Source organism: Lithobates pipiens, unplaced genomic scaffold (genome assembly GCF_037356315.1).
Source record: "Lithobates pipiens isolate NorthernLeopardFrog02 unplaced genomic scaffold, aLitPip1_a1.2 Scaffold_23, whole genome shotgun sequence".
In the NCBI taxonomy this organism is placed as follows: domain Eukaryota; kingdom Metazoa; phylum Chordata; class Amphibia; order Anura; family Ranidae; genus Lithobates; species Lithobates pipiens.
In genome coordinates, this window is record NW_027507785.1 from 309,303,633 (window position 1) to 309,324,721 (window position 21,089).

At 48.0% G+C, this 21,089-nt stretch overlaps 1 protein-coding gene across 2 annotated transcripts in view; it reads left to right on the plus strand.

The window, feature by feature from the left end:
* Positions 1-559: 559 nt before the first annotated feature.
* LRRC40 (leucine rich repeat containing 40) overlaps positions 560-21,089 on the plus strand; it is a 78,217-nt gene continuing 57,687 nt past the window's right edge. For both annotated transcript variants that reach the window (XM_077450488.1, XM_077450489.1), the window contains exons 1-5: positions 560-771; positions 2,240-2,421; positions 6,529-6,602; positions 18,885-19,014; positions 20,471-20,594. In XM_077450488.1, the coding sequence (XP_077306614.1) occupies positions 621-771; positions 2,240-2,421; positions 6,529-6,602; positions 18,885-19,014; positions 20,471-20,594 (661 nt within the window). In that variant the 5' untranslated portion in view covers positions 560-620. The remainder of the gene's footprint in view (positions 772-2,239; positions 2,422-6,528; positions 6,603-18,884; positions 19,015-20,470; positions 20,595-21,089) is intronic.

The following is a 21,089-nucleotide window of genomic DNA, read 5'->3' on the forward strand; positions in this document are numbered from 1 at the left end:
GCGGCATCTAGTGGCGGCGGTGGGGTAGTGTCCGGTCTGTGCTCTGTAGCGGCATCTAGTGGCGACGGTGGGGTAGTGTCCGGTCTGTGCTCTGTAGCGGCATCTAGTGGCGGCGGTGGGGTAGTGTCCGATCCGTGCTCTGTAGCGGCATCTAGTGGCGGCGGTGGGGTAGTGTCCGATCCGTGCTCTGTAGCGGCATCTAGTGGCGGCGGTGGGGTAGTGTCCGGTCTGTGCTCTGTAGCGGCATCTAGTGGCGGCGGTGGGGTAGTGTCCGATCCGTGCTCTGTAGCGGCATCTAGTGGCGGGAGTGCGGTAGTGTCAGGTCTGTGCTCAGAAGCGGCATCTAGTGGCGGCGATGGGGTAGTGTCAGGTCCGTGCTCTGTAGCGGCATCTAGTGGCGGCGGTGGGGTAGTGTCAGGTCCGTGCTCTGTAGCGGCATCTAGTGGCGGCGGTGGGGTAGTGTCAGGTCTGTGCTCTGTAGCGGCATCTAGTGGCGGCGGTGGGGTAGTGTCAGGTCTGTGCTCTGTAGCGGCATCTAGTGGCGGCGGTGGGGTGGTGTCAGGTCTGGGCGGGTTCTGCAGTTTGAACCGGGTGCTGGTAGCACGCTGTCCGGGGGGGAGATGTCTCGGTTCAGGCGGGGAGGGAGAGCTCCGGATCCCCGGGCTGGTTTCCAGGATCAGAGGGAGAAGGAGCCGACCGTTCCCCAGGGACTGATCAAGGCGGCCCGGAAGAGCGGACAGCTGAACCTTTCCGGGAGAGGCCTGACCGAGGGTGAGAGACCGGGGCCCTGCTAGAACCGGGGTGTGCGGGAGATAGGTGTAATAATGGGGTGTCTGCAGGTGATAGGTGTAATGATGGGGTATCTGCAGGTGATAGGTGTAATGATGGGGTGTCTTGCGGGTGATAGGTGTAATGGGGTGTCTTGCAGGTAATAGGTGTAATAATGGGGTGTCTTGCAGGTGATGGGTGTAATAATGGGGTGTCTTGCAGGTGATGGGTGCAATAATGGGGTGTCTTGCAGGTGATGGGTGTAATAATGGGGTGTCTTGCAGGTGATGGGTGCAATAATGGTGTGTCTTGCAGGTGATGGGTGTAATAATGGGGTGTCTTGCGGGTGATAGGTGTAATAATGGGGTGTCTTGCGGGTGATAGGTGTAATAATGGGGTGTCTTGCGGGTAATAGGTGTAATAATGGGGTGTCTTGCAGGTGATTGGTGTAATAATGGGGTGTCTTGCAGGTGATGGGTGTAATAATGGGGTGTCTTGTGGGTAATAGGTGTAATAATGGGGTGTCTTGCGGGTGATAGGTGTAATAATGGGGTGTCTTGCGGGTGATAGGTGTAATAATGGGGTGTCTTGCGGGTAATAGGTGTAATAATGGGGTGTCTTGCAGATGATAGGTGTAATAATTTTTTATCTGTGGATGTTAGAGGTAATAACTGGGTGTCAGGTGTAATAATGGGGTGTGTGCAGGTGATAGGTGTAATAATGGGGTGTCTGCAGACATTGATACATGTAAAAATAAGGTGTCTGTGGATAATAAGTGTAAATAATGGGGCGTCAGCAGATGATAGTTGTAATAGTGGGGTGTCCACGTGTGATAGGTATAAGTAATGGGGTGTCTGTAGATGACAGATGTAAAAACAGGCGTCTGCGGGCAATAGATGTAATAATGGGGTGTCTGCGGGTGATTGGTGTAATGATAGAGTGTCAAATGCAATAAAGGGTAGTCTGCAGGAATTGGGTATAATAATGGGGTATCTATGGACATTAGATCTAGTAATGGGCTATATGCAGGCGGTGGGTGTAATAATGGGGTGTCTGTAGGTTGTTGGTGTAATAATGGGGAGTCTGTAGGTTGTTGATGTAATAATGGGGAGTCTGTAGGTTGTTGATGTAATAATGGGGTGTCTGTGGGTTGTTGGTGTAATAATGGGGTGTCTGTGGGTTGTTTGGTGTAATAATGGGGTGTCTGTGGGTTGTTGGTGTAATAATGGGGTGTCTGTGGGTTGTTGGTGTAATAATGGGGTGTCTGGGTGATCAGTACAAGACTGGGGTGTCTTTGGGTAAAAGATGTAATAATGGGGTGTCTGCGGACATTAGATCTAATAATTGGGTGAGTGCGGGCGTTGGGTGTAGTAATTGGGGTGTCTGTGGGTGATTGGTGACCCCGGTGGGGAAGTGACAGAGGTGGAAGGTGTTTAGTTCTCAGCCTTTCCTTGTGTCTCCTCCCCCGCAGTCCCGGTGAGCGTGTGGCGGATAAACGTGGACACCCCGGAGGAGGCGCACACCAATGTGCAGTTCGATGGGACGGACCGATGGTGGGAACAGACGGAGCTGACCAAGCTGATCCTGGCCTCCAACAAACTACAGTCTCTGTCGGAGGAGCTCCGCCTGCTGCCGGCTCTGGTGGTGTTGGATGTAAGTCCGGTGTTCACCGATAACTACCCCCTGTACTGCACTATGACATCACAGTGTCCAATAAACACACAGAGTAGTGATCTGTCATCACAGACCAGTCCCTGCATACCGAGTCTGAAGAAGGAGAGATCTTTTCAGTTAGAATTCCAGATAAAACCTTTAATTTTTGGCTAGAATGTGGAAGGATTGGGTCCTCTGTCAGGTTTTTATCTCTGTGTTGGGGAGATTTCTGATCACTTCCTGTCCCTGTGACCCCCCTTTTGTGTTTTTGGTTATCCTGTCCTCATACATTCCTATTGAGAATCCTCATGGGGACAGTGACAATGTCCTTGGCGGTGACAGGTCTGTGCTCTCTACTGGCCTCTAATGGTGGGAGTCAGGTAGTGACAGATCTGTGCTCATTACTGGCCTCTAATGGTGGGGGTCAGGTAGTGACAGATCTGTGCTCATTACTGGCCTCTAATGGTGGGGGTCAGGTAGTGACAGGTCTGTGCTCACTACTGATCTCTAATGGTGGGGGTCAGGTAGTGACAGGTCTGTGCTCATTACTGGCCTCTAATGGTGGGTGTCAGGTAGTGACAGGTCTGTGCTCATTACTGGCCTCTAATGGTGGGGGTCAGGTAGTGACAGGTCTGTGCTCTCTAATGGTGGGGGTCAGGTAGTGACAGGTCTGTGCTCACTACTGGCCTCTAATGGTGGGGTTTAGCAATGTCTCGCTTCAGCAGTCAGGTAGTGACAGGTTTGTGCTCTCTAGCAGCATCTAATGACAAGGATCGGGTAGTGTAATGTCTGCTCTCTAGCAGCACCCGGTGGCGGCAATTGGGATTTTCAGGTCCTGTGCACCCAATGCATGAGACTCTGGCATTTAGGTGGGGGTAGAAGGCATAGGTGCACCATCCATCTCTTCTGGCAGCAGCCTGTAAAAGTCTATGAGAGGCTGACAGTTGCTGGGTGGGGTTCAAGGGGTTAAAGCAGGCAATTAGAAGGCAATATAACGCCTCCTCACTGCCCGTCAAACGCTCTGTGATGAGTGATCCTAACATATATCGTTTTTCAGAGTAAAGATTATGTGAACAAACCCTAATGGGTGCCCCTGCTGGGTGTGCTGTATCAAATACAGTGGATATAAAAAAATCTACCCCCCCATTAAATTGTCAGGTTTCTGTGATGTAAAAAAATGAGACAGATAAATAATTTCAGAACTTTTTCCACCTTTAGAGTGACCTGTAAACTCAGCTGAACAACAAAACAACAAACTTAACATTTCTATGCTGTAAATAGGTGCATACAGGAACTCACCAGATCCAATGGACCCCCAAGCAGTACTGCATTGTGGGTCAGGTAAGCTTAAGCCGCGTACACACGATCAGACTTTCTGACGGTGACAGGCGATGACAGGCTGTTGGCGGACAATCCGACCATTTGTACGCTCCGTTGCACAATTTTTGTTTGACTTTCGGCCCACAAATGTTGGATGGCAGGTTTTCAAATTTTCCGCGGACAAATGTATGTTGTCGGAATTTCCGAGCGTGTGTACAGAAGTACAAAGTACAAACACGCATGCTCGGAAGCAAGGACGAGCCGGAAGCGGTCGGTCTTGTAAACTAGCGTTTGTAATAGAGAAATAACATTCGTGAAATTATGGAATCTGGAAATGCAGTGCACAATTCTCTTCTTCTTTAATGGGATAATAATGAAGCTGCTTTGCTGGTGATACTGATGGAGTTATTGCAAACTAATTTTCAAAGGCTTTTTTTCCTAGTGATATCAAGAATAATATTATTATTATGCTTTTTTTTTTTTTTTTTTTATATATTTGGGCAAGTTACCACAACACCATCATCCCGTAGTTTTTAAAGCAAAGCTCCACCCTAAAGTGGAGCTTCCGCTCATTGGAATCCTCCCCCCCCTCCGGCGTCACAATTACCACCTTTCAGGGGGGAGGGGGGTGCAGGTACCTGTACAGTAAAGGTATCTGCACCCACTTCCGGCATAGATATCCGCAGAATCTACGCCCCTTTCCGCAGGTCCCCCCGCTGCCTGTTGGGAAACACACGGATCCCAGAGACAGAGGGGACCATCCTTATTGCGCAGCGCGAGCGCAGCGCAGTAGGGAACCGGGAAATGAAGCCGCAAGACTCCACTTCCTGATTCCCATACCCAAGATGGCGGCGGCATCACCCGAGAGACGATCGAGAGATCGGCTTCAGGTGCCGACATCGCGGGCGCGCTGGGCGGGTAAGTGTCATTATTTTAAAAGTCAGCAGCTGCAGTATTTGTAGCTGCTGGCTTTAAAAAAAAAAAAAAAAAAACGGCGGACTCCCGCTTTAGGATCAAAGATACAACTATGTTGGTGTCCTTTGTAAATTTTACTTTGTTTTTTTTTTAAATGTAACTGCCTACTCCCAAACTGTCATTTGAAGTAAAACACATAGCCAATATACCAAATCAAATTATTATTCAACCAGAAAAATGTCAAAGCAATAACTCCAAGGCCAATAATAAATAACATGTTATCTCCTCCGATTCCACAACAAGTCTGGTTGACGAACGGCCGTTCAGAAAGGAACTGAAAAGCTCAAAATGAAAAATGCGAATCAACACTCACCAAACTTCTATTAACACAAAATTAGCAGAAGGAGCCCAAAGGGTGGCGCTAAAGAGCTGAAAAACCACGTAGTACGTCTCAACGTTCGTAATTATTGGCCAACGTTGGTGTATGCAAGACAAGTTCGCGCCAACACCCTTCAGACAAAATTCCACAGTTTTGTTGGCCAGCAATCCGATCGTGTGTACGAGGCTTAAGTATGTTGAGCAGGGTGATGAAAACGCCAACTCCTGGGTGTTTTCAGGCACAGACATATGGCGAAAAGAGCCCACGTAGTAAAGTACGTCTTTAAAATGAATCTTTACAAGGTTCCAAGGTGGAGGGCAAACGGATGAACATCAATTACCAATCCATTAATCGATAGGTTCTCTCACAACCTAACTGCAATTGGACAGACATCGGACGTGATGTCACCGCCGTGCCGCAAGCTGCGTCTGGCTTTGGGGCTGTTTTTCTTCAGCTGGAACAGGGGCCTTAGTCAAGGTAGAGGGGATTATGAACAGTCCCAAATACCAGCCAATATTGGCACAGAACCTTCCGGCTTCTGCTAGAAAGCTGAACATGAAGAGGAACTTCATCTTTCAGCACAACAACAACCCAGAGCATCCATACAAATCAGCAAAGGAATGGCTTCACCAGAAGAAGATTCAAGTTTTGGAATGGCCCAGCCAGAGCCCCGACCTGAACCCCAACGAAAATCTGTGGGGTGATCTGAAGAGGGCTGTGCACAGGAGATGCCCTCGCAATCTGACAGATTTGGAGTATTTTAGTATAGAAGAGCGGGCAAATATTGCCAAGTCAAGATGTGCCACGCTGATACTCATACCCAAAAAGACTGAGTGCTGAAATAAAATCAAAAGGTGCTTCAGCAAAGGATTAGTGTAAGGGTGTGCACACTTATGCAACCATATTATTTAAGTTTTTTTATTTTTACTTCCACCTCTAAAAGATTTCAGTTTTGTTTTTCGATTGAGTTGTAGTTTATAGGTCACATTAAAGGTGGAAAAAGTTCTGAAATGATTTATCTCTGTCTCGTTTTTTTTTACATTGCAGAAACCTGACAATTTCCCAGAGATATGTAGACTTTTTATATCCACTGTATATGTAGCGTCCGCTTCACGTGAATTATTCAGCGGCGCTCAACCTGTCTCTATTTTCTTCCAGGTGTGAGACGGGAAAAATTCCTGTCTCGCTGCTGGAAGACAGCGTTGTATACTACGTGCAGCTTAGGCTTTATACACTTCATGTAGAGCACCCAGCAAGCACACCTGTCAGTGCAGTAAATTACTAGTTTGGGCCAGCTTGGCCTGAACAAACTGTTTAAAGGGACATTAAATATGTAAGTCTTTAACCATGCGCTTCCCCCCACTCTCCTCCCCGTCACCCAATTTGGGCGTCTGTGACTTCTGCACTAAGAGGTCAACCCGCATCCAGTTGTGGTTGGATTTATAGACAGGTACCTGAGAAAAGTCATTTTCTGAAGATGTTTGTGTTTGTAGGTTCATGACAATCAGCTGTCGGAACTTCCCAGAGCGATCGGGGAGCTGGTGAACCTCCAAAGGCTGAATATCAGGTATGGCCTCCCCAGAAATTCTGCTTTTATTCTAGGTTGTTGTCGGCTTCAAGCTGTAATATGAAGGGGCATACATGTGTGATGGGAGACCCTACAGGGCAGTGTAAGTACACAGCCGAGGCCAAATGTTATGAGAATAACACACACATCATTTTTTACAAAGTCTGCTGCTTCAGTGATTTTGGATCTTTTTGTCAGATGTTACTATGGAAGTATAATTACAAGTATTTCATGAGTGTCAAAGGCTTTTATTGACGATTACATGAAGTTTATGCAAAGAGTCAATATTTGCAGTGTTGGCCGTTCTTTTTCAGGACCAATTCGCCCTGACATACTGTCTATTAGACCCCTTTCACACCATGGCGTTTTGCAGGCGCTATATCGTTAGAAATAGCGCCTGCAATCCGCCCTAAAAAAAAGCTGCACCGTTGTTTGAGGGCTTTCACACGTCAGGGAAAAGTCCTGCCAGCAGCTTCTTTGGAGCAGTGAAGGAGCGGTGTGTTTACCGCTCCTCCATCGCTGCTTCCCATTGAAATCAATGGGGCAGCGCTGTAATGCCGCCGGCAAAATGCCGCTATTGTGGCATATTGCTGGCGGTTTTAACCCTTTCTCAGCCTCTAGCGGGGGTAAAAGCGCCCCGCTAGATGCCGAAATGCCGAATTGGCGCCGGTAAAACGCCGCTAAAAATAGCGGCGTTTTACCGCCCACGCTATGGGCGGTGTGGTGTGAAAGGGGTCTAAAAGTGGTTGTAAAGCCTTATAGACCACTTTAACCTACAGGTAAGCCTAGATTAAGGCTTACCTGTAGGTGCAAGAAATATCTCCTTAACCTACACGATTAAGGAGATAGTTTCCTAAAAACGGGCACCGATGTCTACGGCGCATGCACTGAGCATGCTGTTAGTGAAGGCTATCATGCAGTCACTGACGGCTCCCGTGCGCATGCGCCAGAGTGACGTCATGCACCAGTCACAGCGCCGGAGCAAAGATACCCAGAAGTCACTCCGGTATCATGGCGGCGACGGAGGAGGTGATCAAGGGTCATTTCAAGGGCTTTGATCTCAGGTAAGTAATTCATAATGAGCTAGTATGCTATGCCTTTGTCCTGCAGGGTGTTTTTTTTTTTTTTTTTTTTTGTAGAGAGGGATTACTTCCTCTTTGACTTCTGGACCACATCCTGACTGATGGCTGTCCATTCTTGCATAATCAAAGCTTGGAGTTTGTCAGAAGTTGTGTTTTTTTTTTTCTTTTTTTTTTTTTCTTCACCCGTCTCTTGAGGATTGACCACAAGTTCTCAATGGGATTAAGGTCTGGGGAGTTTCCTGGCCATGGACCCAAAATTTCGATTTAGTTTTGTTCCCCAAGCCACGTAGTTTTCTTTATCATACATCATGGGACACGGACTAGCTATAGTAATTACTATCTGTGTTATACGCCACCTATAGGTGAATGGACACTGGCACACCCAAAAGACAGGAAGTCCCCCCCCCCCCCCCCCCCTCTATATAACCCCTCCGATACAGGGAGTACCTCCAGTTTTTTTCGCCAGTGTCTGTAAGGTGGTGGTCACTGATGTGATACATAAGCTCTTGGAGCATACTTGGAAGTCTGGACGGTTCTATTAAGAATCATGGACTTTAATCGGATCCATTCGAAAAAGCTGTCAGACAAAATGTATGGTATCCTCATTGGAAGAAGAGAAGATTCCTTGAGGTTTGCCTGTAATGCAGCCTTATGGAGGTGGACCCTGCGTAATGGAACCCAGATTAAGGGGGGACCCAGTCTCTGAAGATCAAGTTGGATGGTTTGCGCTTGTGATCAGCAATCTTTAAGTCTGACCACAGATTTTCTATTGGATTGAGGTCTGGGCTTTGACTAGGCCATTCCAACACATTTACATGTTTCCCCTTAAACTAGTTAAGTGTTGCTTTAGCAGTGTTTGGGGTCATTGTCCTACTGGAAGGTGAACCTCCGTCCTAGCCTCAAATCACACACAGAGTGGTACAGGTTTTGTTCAAGAATATCCCTGTATTTAGCACCATCCATCTTTCCCTCAACCCTGACCAGTTTCCCAGTCCCGACTGCTGAAAAACATCCCCACAGCATGATGCCATGTGTCACTGTGGGCATGGTGTACTTTGGATGATGTGATGTGATGTGTTGGGTTTGCACCAGAGTTTTCTTTGATGGCCAAAAAGTTAAATTTTAGTCTCATCAGACCAGAGCACCTTCCTCCATACATTTTGGGAGTCTCCCACATGCCTTTTCCCAAACTCCAAACGTGCCATTTTGTTTTTTTGCTGAAAGTAATGGCTTTCTTCTGGCCACTCCGCCATAAAACCCAACTCCATGGAACGTACGGCTTATTGTCGTCCTATGTACAGATACTCCAGTCTCTGCTGTGGAACTCTGCAGCTCCTCCAGGGTTACCTTAGTTCTCTGTGCCGCCTCTCTGATTAATGCCCTCCTTGCCCGGTCTGTGAGTTTTGGTGTGCAGCTGTCTCTTGGCAGGTTTGTTGTTGTGCCAGTTCTTTGCATTTGGTTATGATATATTTGATGGTGCTCCTAGGGATCATCAAAGATTTGGATATTTCTCCCTTCGTCTTTCAGGACAGCACCTGGAGAGAGCGCAGCTCCACCCACTTTCCCAGGAAACACTGCAGATCACTTTAAAGACCGGACACTTCCACCATGGCCTCAGTTGTAGTGTTTCCTCCGGCCATGGTGGAAGCGCTGCAGGGAACCAAGGGGTGCTGCGCTCTCTCCAGGTGGGGAGAGTTGGAGGCATACCACTGTTTGCGGTTTGAACAGACCTGGCCCAGCTTCCTCCCTTCACGTGCGGGGGTCGCTCCGGTGCCCGCTCTCCTTCATACCCAGGGGGGTCAGGCTGTGGAGGTTCCTCCCTCCTCTAGACCGGCGGCTGGGTCAGGGACGCGGCCGAGATTCATATCTCGCGCCGTTCATTCAGGCTCATGCCTTCCGGGTCCGGATGGCGAGTGCGTCATTTCCGTCCGGGGGCGGGACTTCCGACGGTGCGACACAGCTTCTGCTTCCGGCCACTGGAATGCAGGGAGAGGGGGCGGTCTCTTCGGCTGACATCACTTCCGGGATTGGCGCGGAATTCAAACAGATAAAAGCGCCCAGACGCCATTGATCTTTGCTGAACGATGGAGGAGGATCAATCGGCGGTGGCAGGAGCCACGATTGTCAGCCAGGCTCAGGTAAGCAGGGGCAGTGGTCTCTGTCATTATTGTTGGAGCCTTGTTTGTTTTCTCCCTTCCTTGCATGGGGAAGCCTGCAGCATTGTTTTCCTAGGATGCTATTTAGGAATAATGCTTTCAATGGTTGTTTAGTGAGTCTGTGGGGGGATTCACTGGCTGAAGAGCAAATAGAATGTGAAAATCTGTTCTATTTGGCAGCATATCTTCTTTTTTCTACTTTATGTGTATTGTAACTCAGGTTTGGTTTTCCTTGGTATATTTCAGAAAGCAAAAGAAAAGACCAAACATGTGTCCCCTCCCAGCAAGAGGAGGTGTCCATCATGTAAAAACGTACTTAGAGATTCTTGGACTAAGGTGTTATGCAGGTCCTGCATAAGCGACTTGGTCAAAGAAGAAGCAGCTTCCAATACCCCTGCGTCTCAGCAGGGAGAGCTATTAAGTTCTTTCAGGAAAGAATTGTCAGATACCTTTGAATCTTTCCGGTCTTATTTAGACAGACGCCCAGCTGCAGGTAGTGGCTCAGCGCTCCATTCTCACTCTCCAGCATCTGCATCCAGGGGGGGCAGTGACTCGGAGGAGGAACACGGTACGTCCTCTGTTTCAGAGGGGGAGGCAGAGGAAGTAAAGGAGGCTTCTGCTTCTTCATCCCGGTATAAATTATCCTTAGAAGAGGTGGATGACCTGCTTAAAAATATCCACACGACTCTAAATATCACAGAGGATAAGGCCCAACTGTCACTACATGACAAAATGTTTCAGGGTTTGGGCGAGGTGAAACGCAGAGTTTTCCCGGTGCATAAGTTTCTATCCAAAACTGTCAAAAAGGAATGGAGAGCCCCTGAGAGGCCTCCTTTCTTTTCCAGGTCCCTCAAACGCAGGTTTCCCTTTGAAGAGGATAGCTCTCAGGTGTGGAACAAGAAACCTAAGCTCGACGCGGCCTTTTCCCAAGTCTCAAGGAATACGGATCTTGCGTTTGAGGACATGGGTATCCTCAAGGATCCCATGGACAAAAGAGCTGATTCCCTGCTAAGGAAGGCCTGGGACTCAACATTGGCAAATCTCAAACCAGCAATGGCTTCTACTGTAGTAGCCAGAAATTTGGAGCACTGGCTAGAACAGTTAAAAGACCATATCGAGGCAGGAACACCTAGAAAGGACCTGCTCGATACCTTGCCTGTTCTCTTAAAAGCAGTAGGGTATATGGCGGATGCCTCAGCGGAGTCAATTAAAATGTCAGCCAGGTCCTCAGCCCTGATAATCTCAGCCCGTAGGGCCTTATGGGTGAAGACATGGACAGGGGGATACTGCCTCAAAAGCCAAGTTATGCGGTCTTCCGTTCGAGGGAGATTTGGTGTTCGGCCCTGACCTTGAAGCCATTCTGGACAGAACGGCTGACAAGAAGAAGGGTTTTCCTGTTAAAAAGAAGGTGATTCCCCAGAGCACTAAAAATTTTCGTGCTTTTCAAAGAACCTCAGAGACCAAAGAGACAGGATATAGAAGGCCCTGGAAGCCTCAGAGGGGAAGGGGCAAGTCGGGAGTGTTATTCCGGCCCCCCTACCCCAAACCCAAAGAGCCAGTGACAGTCTTCCAGCTGTGGGAGCAAGGTTACAGGCCTTTCTTCCGCAGTGGAAGTCAGTGACAGACAGTCTGTTCATCCTCAGTATAATAGAAGAGGGTTACAGGATGGAATTCGCTCATCCCCCCCCCCCCCCCCCGCACAGTTTTATGTAACCCAGGCTCCCCAGGACTCAGAAAAATCAGTAGCCATGATCTCTATTCTGCGGGAACTGATGCAGCAAAAGGTGATCATGTACGTTTCCCTCGAGGAGCTAGGGCTGGGCTGTTACTCACACATTTTTCTTGTAAGAAAACCATCGGGCGAATTCAGATTGATCCTGAATCTAAAGATTTTAAACAAATCGAACAAAATATTCAGGATGGATACAATCTTCTCGGTGAAGAGTCTTCTGATGCCAAACTGTTTTATGGCATCCATAGACTTAAGAGATGCATATCTCCATGTGCGCCTGGCCATAGCTTCACAGAAATATCTGAGGTTTGCGCTCAGGACGGGAGGCTCTGTGATACATCTCCAGTTCAGAGCTCTCCCATTCGGTCTATCCTCATCTCCAAGGATATTTACAAAGATCGTAGCAGAGGCCCTAGCCCCCCTCAGGGTAGAAGGTATATCAATCGTTCCATACTTGGACGACCTTTTAATCTTTGCCAATACAAAACATCTATTGGAGAAAGACCTGGGGAGGACAGTAAGACACTTAGAGGGTCTCGGATGGCTGATAAACAGGGAAAAATCAAGCATGATTGCATCCCAGTCGATAAAGTTCCTGGGGTACACCATCGACTCCAGACAGGAAAAGATTTTTCTACCAGTGGAGAAAATAGAAAAAGTCCAGAGTGCTGTGAAGAGGACCCAGACAAACCAGCCTATTTCTGTCAGGGCAGCCATGTCTGTGTTGGGCCTCCTCACATCATCCATCCCTGCAGTACAATGGGCACGCCTGCATGCAAGGGAGCTCCAACAGGCAATTTAGACGAATTGGTCCTACGGGGACTCCCTGGAGAAACAATTCAGGATGCCCCCTCGGGTCCAGAGAAAGCTCTGGTGGTGGAGGAGTCACTCAAATCTAGACAGGGGTCTACTTTGGTGTTTTCCGGTAGACCGGAGGCTGACTACAGACGCAAACTCCTGGGGGTGGGGTGCCCACCTGGAAGGGCAGATGGCCCAGGGGAGCTGGACAGTCAGGGAGTCCAGGAGATCCTCCAATTGGAGGGAACTCAGGGCCATTCTGCTCGGACTATGGGCCTTCAAGGAAGTGGTTCAGGGGCTCCATATCCAGATCCTATCTGACAACGCCACAGCTGTATCCTATATTACAAGAAGCAGGGTGCTGCTATCCTTGGCCAGCCAGATTCTGTCATGGGCAGAGGGCAACCTGAGGTCCATATCAGCAGTACACCTTAAGGGGGACCTGAATGTTGTAGCGGATTTTCTGAGCAGGGAAAAAGTTTGGGAATCAGAATGGAGTCTGAACCCCAAAGTTTTTCAGGATCTGACAGTGAGATGGGGTCTGCCTCAGATAGATCTATTTGCGTCCCGGAGCAACACCAAGGTGAGGGCCTTCTTCTCTTTAAACAGGCAAGATCAGGCAAGCGGACTGGATGCCCTAGCACACCCGTGGGATTTCCGCCTGTGCTACACTTTCCCCCCTTTTCAAATAATCCCTTTGGTTCTAAAGAAATTGCAGGGGGAATCCACAAGTCTAATTTTAGTGGCCCCCTTTTGGCCCAAAAGGTCATGGTTTGCTACATACAGAGGATGGCGGTGGGACCCCACTGGGTTCTTCTGCTTCGAAGGAATCTCCTAACCCAGGGACCTCTTCAGCATCCGAACATCGTACAACTCAACTTAACCGGGTGGTTACTGAGGAGCACCCTAGATTGTATTTGAAAAATGTGGTGTTATTGTTATGTTCTGCTTATTTAATTTCAGCATGGCTGGAGGTACTCTATAAACAACTGAGGCCATGGTGGAAGTGTCCGGTCTTTAAAGTGATCTGCAGTGTTTCCTGGGAAAGTGGGTGGAGCTGCGCTCTCTCCAGGTGCTGTCCTGAAAGACTCGTAGAAATACCGTTACCGGTAAGTCTAACTAGGGTTTTTTTTTTTATAACCTAACCCTGACTTGTATAACATTATCCCTTACTTGTTTGGAGAGTTCCTTGGTCTTCATGGCAGTGTTTGGTTAGTGGTGCCTCTTGCTTAGGTGTTGCAGCCTCTGGGGCCTTTCATAAAGGTGTGTATATCTAATGACAGATCATGTGACACTTAGATTGCACACAGGTGGACATCATTTATCTAATTATGTGACTTCTGGGTCCATCAAAGATTTCTGTAATGGCAGTGGAAAGCCGTTTGTTTTTTTGGGTTGATCACAGCTTCGGAGGGTTCTCAAAGCGTCTAGCCCCAGTACTGGTCTTGCTGAAGACACTTCAATCTTTGCTCAGGAAGCAATCAATTCCAGGGGTTCCTTTGATATATTTCTACAGGAGGAAGCTGTGTTTAGGCCAAAGCGCGTTCTCTACATACAGCCCTAGCTCTACTACTCCAGGTCTTAGTAGAGGTTCATTCTCTGTCTGGAACTTACAGATCCAGTCATTGCATTGCCGGAAGACTCTGTTTCTGGGGTGTTGCAGGGCAAAAATTGGGGCTTGATATTCTTTTTCAGAAATTTGGAAAATAATACCCACTGATGCCAGTCTAAGTAGACTTGAGGCTGGCTACAGTTCAGTGGGCTTGGTCTCCACAGGAGAGAATACTGTCCAATAGCTTGGAATTCTTGGCCAGTATGCCTTGCTCTGGATTATAGGACAAACCTGTGGTAGGTTCAATCTGGAAATGCCTCTGCAGATAGAGAGATAGAGATAGAGAGAGAGATATATATATATATATATATATATATATATATATATATATCTCTCTATCTCTATCGACCACCAGGGCGGCACCAGAGGTCATGCGACTCGGGGAGGTGTAGCAACGTAGAGTGGTGGAAGAGAAAGGAAGGAGGTGCCCCCCAACTAGGAAGCAAACTAAGCTCTAAGGATCAGCCAGGCTGTGCAACCTCTCGGAAGTATGCGTCAGTGTAAATGTAGTGTTGCCATGGTCTCCATGTCTCCCGAAAGGTCTCCTCCCTACCGTACATTGTAGCAGTGAGATCCTCCATGTTTCTTAGTTGATTCACCTTGGCAAACCACAGGGAATTCGCCGGCGGCATCTCCGATCTCCAAAACAGGGGAATACATGTCATGGCTGCGTTTTAAGAGCTGGACGGTAAGGGAGGCTTTGTATTTCTTGATGGGTCGCTTTGAGTGGTGCAATAAGCAAGACCCAGGGCCCCCCTCCAGTGTAACATTAGTCAGGTGCTTGATCGTGCATGTCACCTCCAGCCAAAAGGGTCTGATCTTGGGGCAATCCCAGAAGATATGTAGCACCGTTCCCTCCTCTGTGCCACATCGCCAGCATAGACTGGGTACCTGCAGGAAGAAGCGGTGCAGGGTAGTAGGAACTCTGTACCATCGGATCATGATCTTATAGCAGGTCTCTTGAACTCTGGTAACTATGGAGAACTTCTGAGCAAAGTGGAGGATCTTCTCCCTCTGTCAGTAAATCAGACTCCCAGATCTGCTTCCCACTTGGAGAGAAATGGGGGGGGGGGGGTGTAAACTCTTCTGCTGGTAGAATCAAGGAGGAGTAGATTAGAGAGAGGCAGTGACGGACTGGCTCTCCACAGTGGCAGATTCGTTCTAGTTCCGTGAGCGGGCGTGAGATACCCGGAGTTCGCGATCACTGACGTAGGAAGTTACATAGCTGGAGACCGCTCCAGAAGTCCAGAGGGGGCCTGTAGCAGGCACCCCTGCTTCTGCGAGTTGACCGTCTGGCCCCAGAAAATCATGAAGGCAAAGCCGCCCACCTGCTGTCGGACGCCTAAAAGTTGGGATTCAGATGGCCGGACAGATTTGTTACCCTTCTTGACACCAGGCCATCCTCCAAAAGTCTTCTCCTCACTGTGTGTGCGCCAATGTACTCACACCTACCTGCTGCCATTCCTGAGCAAGCTCTGCACAGGTGGTGCCCCGATCCCGCAGCTCAATCAACTGTAGGAGACGGTCCTGGCACTTGCTGGACTTTCTTGGGCGCCCTGAAGCCTTCTTCACAAATTCAGTGGAAATGTATTTTTTATGGGATGAAGTTCATTTTCATGGCAAAGAGGGACTTTTCAATTCATTGCAATTCATCTGATCACTCTTCATAACATTCTGGAGTAGATGCAAATTGCCATGATAAAAACTGAGGCAGCAGACTTTGTGAAAATGAATATTTGTGTCATTCTCAAAACTTTTGGCCACGGCTGTAGATCTTTGCCAGCACATCATGGATCTTCAGGTTGAGTCCAAACAATTTTTTTTTTTATTGAAACATGATCACATCACAAACAGCAGAGTGCAACGTTTTGGAGCCACGCAGGACCCCTTTGTTAGACGTGGTCATCATGTCTGGGGTCCTGCATCACCCTGAAACATTGCACTCTGTTGTTTGTGATGTGATCATACTTCATTAAAAAATAGTTTGGACTCAACCTGGAGATCCTTGGTGTGTTGACCAGTGACTTGGTATATTTTACTTATATTTTCCACTAAAGGTCTGGAGGAGGTTCATGAGAAAGGAGTTTTTTTTTTTTCACCCCTTGAAATGTTGATTTCTTCTCCCCTCTCTCTCTCTCTCTAGGTCTGGCTCTCCGTCTTCTCTCTCTACTCTATTTGGGGTGCAACTCCTTGTATGTATTCGCAACATCAGCTGCCATCTAAGGCGCTAGGGTTACACAGGCACCAGGGCTTGCTACCCCTCTGTAAAGCAATCTGCGCCTATTTAGGAAGACAGGCAGGCTTCTGTATTGTCGGGGGGGGGGACATGATGAGGCTTGTATATGCTGTATGTCCCAGGGTTCAAGTGACATATCCTACTGGCATTCATGTTGCTGGTGAGAATTTGCTAGAAATGCAGGCAAGGAGGGTGGGGGGATATACATATCTACTTTGTGTGTTGCTCCCTCTCTGGTTTCGGCAGTGGAGCTTTGCTCCCTTGCTTTTGAACGTGTTGCAAACCAAGAGAGCGCCATCTTGCCTCTTCAATCAGAGAGTGACATCTGCCAGCAGGTAAGTGTTTTACTGGCTGCATGTGTCCCTCCAGGGTGATCCTGCCACAGTGTGACATGGCTCTAAAGGCTCTGCGGCTAAACGTTAAGGCCGGGTTCGCACATATGCGAATTGGATACGGTTTTCCCCACATCCAATTTGCATGACATGTGAGTGTGACTGGCTTTCAATGGAGCTGGTTCACACATGTCCGGGAGACGGCCGTGGTCTGCAATGAAAAGGGGTCTGGTGCGTCTTTGGGTTAGGTTCAGGTGCGAATTCAGGTAAAAATTCAGACCTGAATCGCACCTGAACTGGTGTACAGGAATGCACATGTGTGAACACGGCCTTATTTCTTGTTAAAGCGGAGTTCCACCAAAAAATGCTTTTCTGGTCCCCCCTCCCCCTCTGGTGTCACATTTGACACCTTTCAGGGGGGAGTGGAGAGCAGATACCTGTCTAATACAGGTATTTTGCTCCCACTTCTGGGCATAGATACCCGAGCCACCCACGGGTATACACAACACTCCCCCCCCCCCCCCACTGTCTTCTGGGAGACACATGGGTCTCAGAAAACAGCAGGGACCAGTGGGATAGCGCAGCGTGAGTCGCGCATTGCGCAGCAGTGAACCAGGAAGTGAAGCCGCAAGGCTTCATTTCCTGATTCCCTTACGAAGGATGGCGACGGCAGCACCTGACAGCCGACGGATAGATCAGCTTCAGGTGCCAACATCGTGGCCGCCCTGGACAGGCATGTGTCCTTATTTTAAAAGTCAGCAGCTGCAGTATTTGTTTCTGTTGACTTTAAAAAAAATTAAAAATCAGCAGAACGCCTCTTTAATCAGTTCAACCCATTGGAGCAAATTGGACCATGCATTAGAAAGAGTTTTTGCCTTCCACTGGATCAGCTGTGGGTATAGGGTTCTGTATATAGGATTTCAATTTATTTATTCATTCTTTTTATTGGACTTTTTTTTAAACCTAACTTTATACCTATGACATGTAAGGCCGCGTACACACGGGCGGATTGTCTGTCCAACTTAGTCCGCTGAACCGTGTTTCAGCGGACAATCCGCTTGTGTGTGGGCTTCAGCGGACTTTTTCAGCGGACAGTCTGACGAACAATTTCCGTAAGACAGTCCGTTCAAACTTGGTTTTGTCCGTCCAAACTTGGTTTCAGCGGACAGTCCGCTCGTGTGTAGGCAAGTTGGACGGACTAAGTATGGCGCATGCTCAGAAAGGATTTACACGGCCAAAGGTTGCATTGCAGTGTATAGGACGCCGTTTTTCTAGTCCCGTCGTACGTGCTGTACACGTCATCACGCACGCTTTCAGCGGACTGTCTGCTCATCGTGTGTGGTCAAGTCCGTTCATTCAAATTTTGAACGGACTGTCTGTTGGATTGTCTGACGAACTTAGTTGGGCAGACAATCCGCCCGTGTGTACGCGGCCTAAGAAGAAGAAAAAAAGCAGCTCTGCAATACATACATTTAATCTAAAGCTATCCCCTGCAGTACCTCTCCTTGGCCACAAGATGTCCTCAGTCTTCCAGGTTACGAAACCTTGAAGTAGAACTACAAGCAAAAACATTTTGCCTCTGTAAGGGAGGGTCATAACCCCTGCCAGGTTTTGCCATCTGCGACCCACTGGGGAGATTACCTACACTTCCTGTCCTATAACCAAAATAGAAAATCAGAGGAAATCCCTGCAGATTTTCAGGCGATCCCTTGAGGCCGCACAGGTCACCAGAACTAGCGTCCCCATTGGATGATTTCCCCTGTATTTCTGTTCTGGGGACAACCCAAAATTTGGTATTTTTTTTTTTTTATTTCACTTTCAGTGATAATGGTAAACAGGACAAATACAGAGGGGGGATCTCTCTAAGGGTGGCATAGACTGCAATAAAAACTGACAGGGGTTCTAATCCCTCTTCACTATCCCAAAAAAAAAGTGTTTCCTTTAGTTATACTTGAAGATTCTATTGCGAGTGAAAGGCATCGTGGCCCCGCTATGTAGGGGTGGCACCGCGGCTACCTTCATTTACAGTGTGCTGGTGCAGAGAGCGCCACTGATGTCACCACGTCGGCACCGCTGTCTAGATCAGTGAGGATCACCCAGACCTGAGAAGAGGCGAACATAAATAGGACTTTTCCGTAGTCATGTGACCCACCTCCTTACGACTTTAGAAAAGGTAGCTATAAAAACGCAACTGTAAAATTTACCAATATGGTGGGGGGGGGGGGGGGGGGGATAAAACGGAGCTCCAAGATAGTATTAAATCTTTTAAAAAAGATTTGAGTTTTTTTTTTCTTTATTTTATATCTGTCTTGTCTGTATTTCTTTCTAACAAAGTCACAATAAGTTGAAAAGTCTTCCAGAAGAACTGGCCCAGCTGCAGAACCTCAAGAATCTTCTTCTTCACCACAACCAATTGGAGGAGGTTCCCGGCTCCATGGGACAGCTGACTGCTCTGGAGGAATTGGTAAGCTGTTTATAATGATAGAAAGGTGGTCAGTTAAAGCCCAACTCCGGGCAAAATTTTTATTTGAATTATTTTTTTCATGCAGTGGGCCTGTGCTTTTACTGCATGGGTCACCCTATCCTTTGATCCTCTGGAAAATTGCGCTCCCCTTAGGTACAGCAGTGGACTCCCAGTGGTCTTGAATAGTTGACTGTTCCTAATGTTATCACGCCCAGAGTAGGCTCCATAGACCAGGAATAGTCCACTATTCAAGACTGCTGGAGAGTGGGGGGGCCTGACCGGTCTTGTGTGGGGAGGATCAGGCAAGTATATCTCCGCTCTCCTCTCCCATAGAAAAATAGCAGTTAACCTATGCAGTGCGGACCCCAGATGGCTGCAGAATCGATCTGATACTGCATCTGTAACCTGCCAGCTTCACACTGAGAACTGAGTGTTCAAACGTCGATGATTGCTCAGTTCTCAGGTCCACTGCTAGCACAGAGCTGTGACTTTCAGTCACCAGTCTGTGCTCTGCCCCTCCAGCGCTCACTGGGGTACCCGGGCTGGGGGGCGGGGGGCAGGAGGGCGGGAGCGGCTGCCTCATGCTCTCAGTGGTGTGCTGAGAGGATGAGCCAACTGCTGGTAAGGCATCTGGGTGGATCCCAACCTTATTGCCAGGATCTCTGCAAAGCCTGGGAGGCTCTGCGACGTCAGCCAACAGCGGCAATTGACCCGTTGTCTGCTGAATGTGGGTCAAAGGAGTGCAGAATTAAGTGCACTCCTGTGACCCACAGAAGTATGGCCAAAAGAGCTTTAAAACTTCTCCTTTTAAAGGAGCAATTCACATTTAAGTCTATGTTTCATGTTACAACCATAATTAGGGTGTAGTATGAAGCACTATAGCATACAGTCACCCCAGTCTGCCCGTACTTCCTTCCCACCTGAATTGTGGGGTGCATCATACTGGGAGATCCTGTTTTTTTATTTTTGTTTTTATTTAGTGCAGCTTTGCGTGGCTCCGCCTGCGTTGTAATCTTTATATTGTAAAGCGCTGCGTAAATTGCTGGCGCTATATAAAGCCTGAATAATAATAATAATAATCTCGGCAGTTCTGTGGTACATTGATTACACTGCCTGATATTCAACCACCCACTAGAGCAGGGGTAGGGAACCTCGGCCCTCCAGCTGTTTTGAAACTACAAGTCCCATGAGACATTGCAAGACCCCGACAATCACAGGCATGACTCCTGGAGGCAGAGGCATGATGGGATTTGTAGTTTCAAAACAGCTGGAGGGCCGAGGTTTCCTACCCCTGCACTAGAGGGATAATGTACAAATGTGCACTTGTGGACCGGTTCCGAAATTTAGAACAAAAACAAACAAAGCAAAATTTGAATCCAGTGTTTCTTTCATGTAAAAATAAGCACTTACTGTAAATGCTGTAGTGTTCCCTTTTAACATGGCAATAATATTGCAGGACCTCTCCAATAACAGCCTGAGGAGCGTTTCCAGCTGTCTTGGTGCCCTCACCTTCCTCACCCGGCTAAACTTGTCCAACAACAAGCTGAAGACCCTTCCTCCAGAGATCAGCCGCATGAAGAGTAAGATGGTCTCTTTTTATAAACCGATATAGATGTTATTTCTTAATTGCATAAGGCTTCTTGGGCACACAGTATGGAGATCAGACACAAAATGATGGCAAAGGTTGCTTTTCTTCTTGGTAAACAAATTACGAAGGAGAAAAGACTTCTGGGTTAATGCAGCATTTACATTCAGGCCAGTTAGAGACAATCCCTTCCACTGGGATTTAAAGGAGCTGTACGCTGTAAATTATTGAATTTTATGTCCGTTTAAAAAAAAAATGTCTGGAAGACCAGTTAACTGCAGCTCGTGAACTAAGACACCCCCCCCCCCCCCCAGTGTTGCAAGGCAGATGTACTAATCAGTGAGCCTCTTTGGCTTCCCCACTTTATCTTAACCACGTGTTTACTGAGCACTTAAACCCTCCTCAGTCCCAGACCAATTTTCAGCTTTCAGCGCTGATGCACTTTGAATGACAATTGCGCGGGCATACAACACTGTACCCAAATGAAATT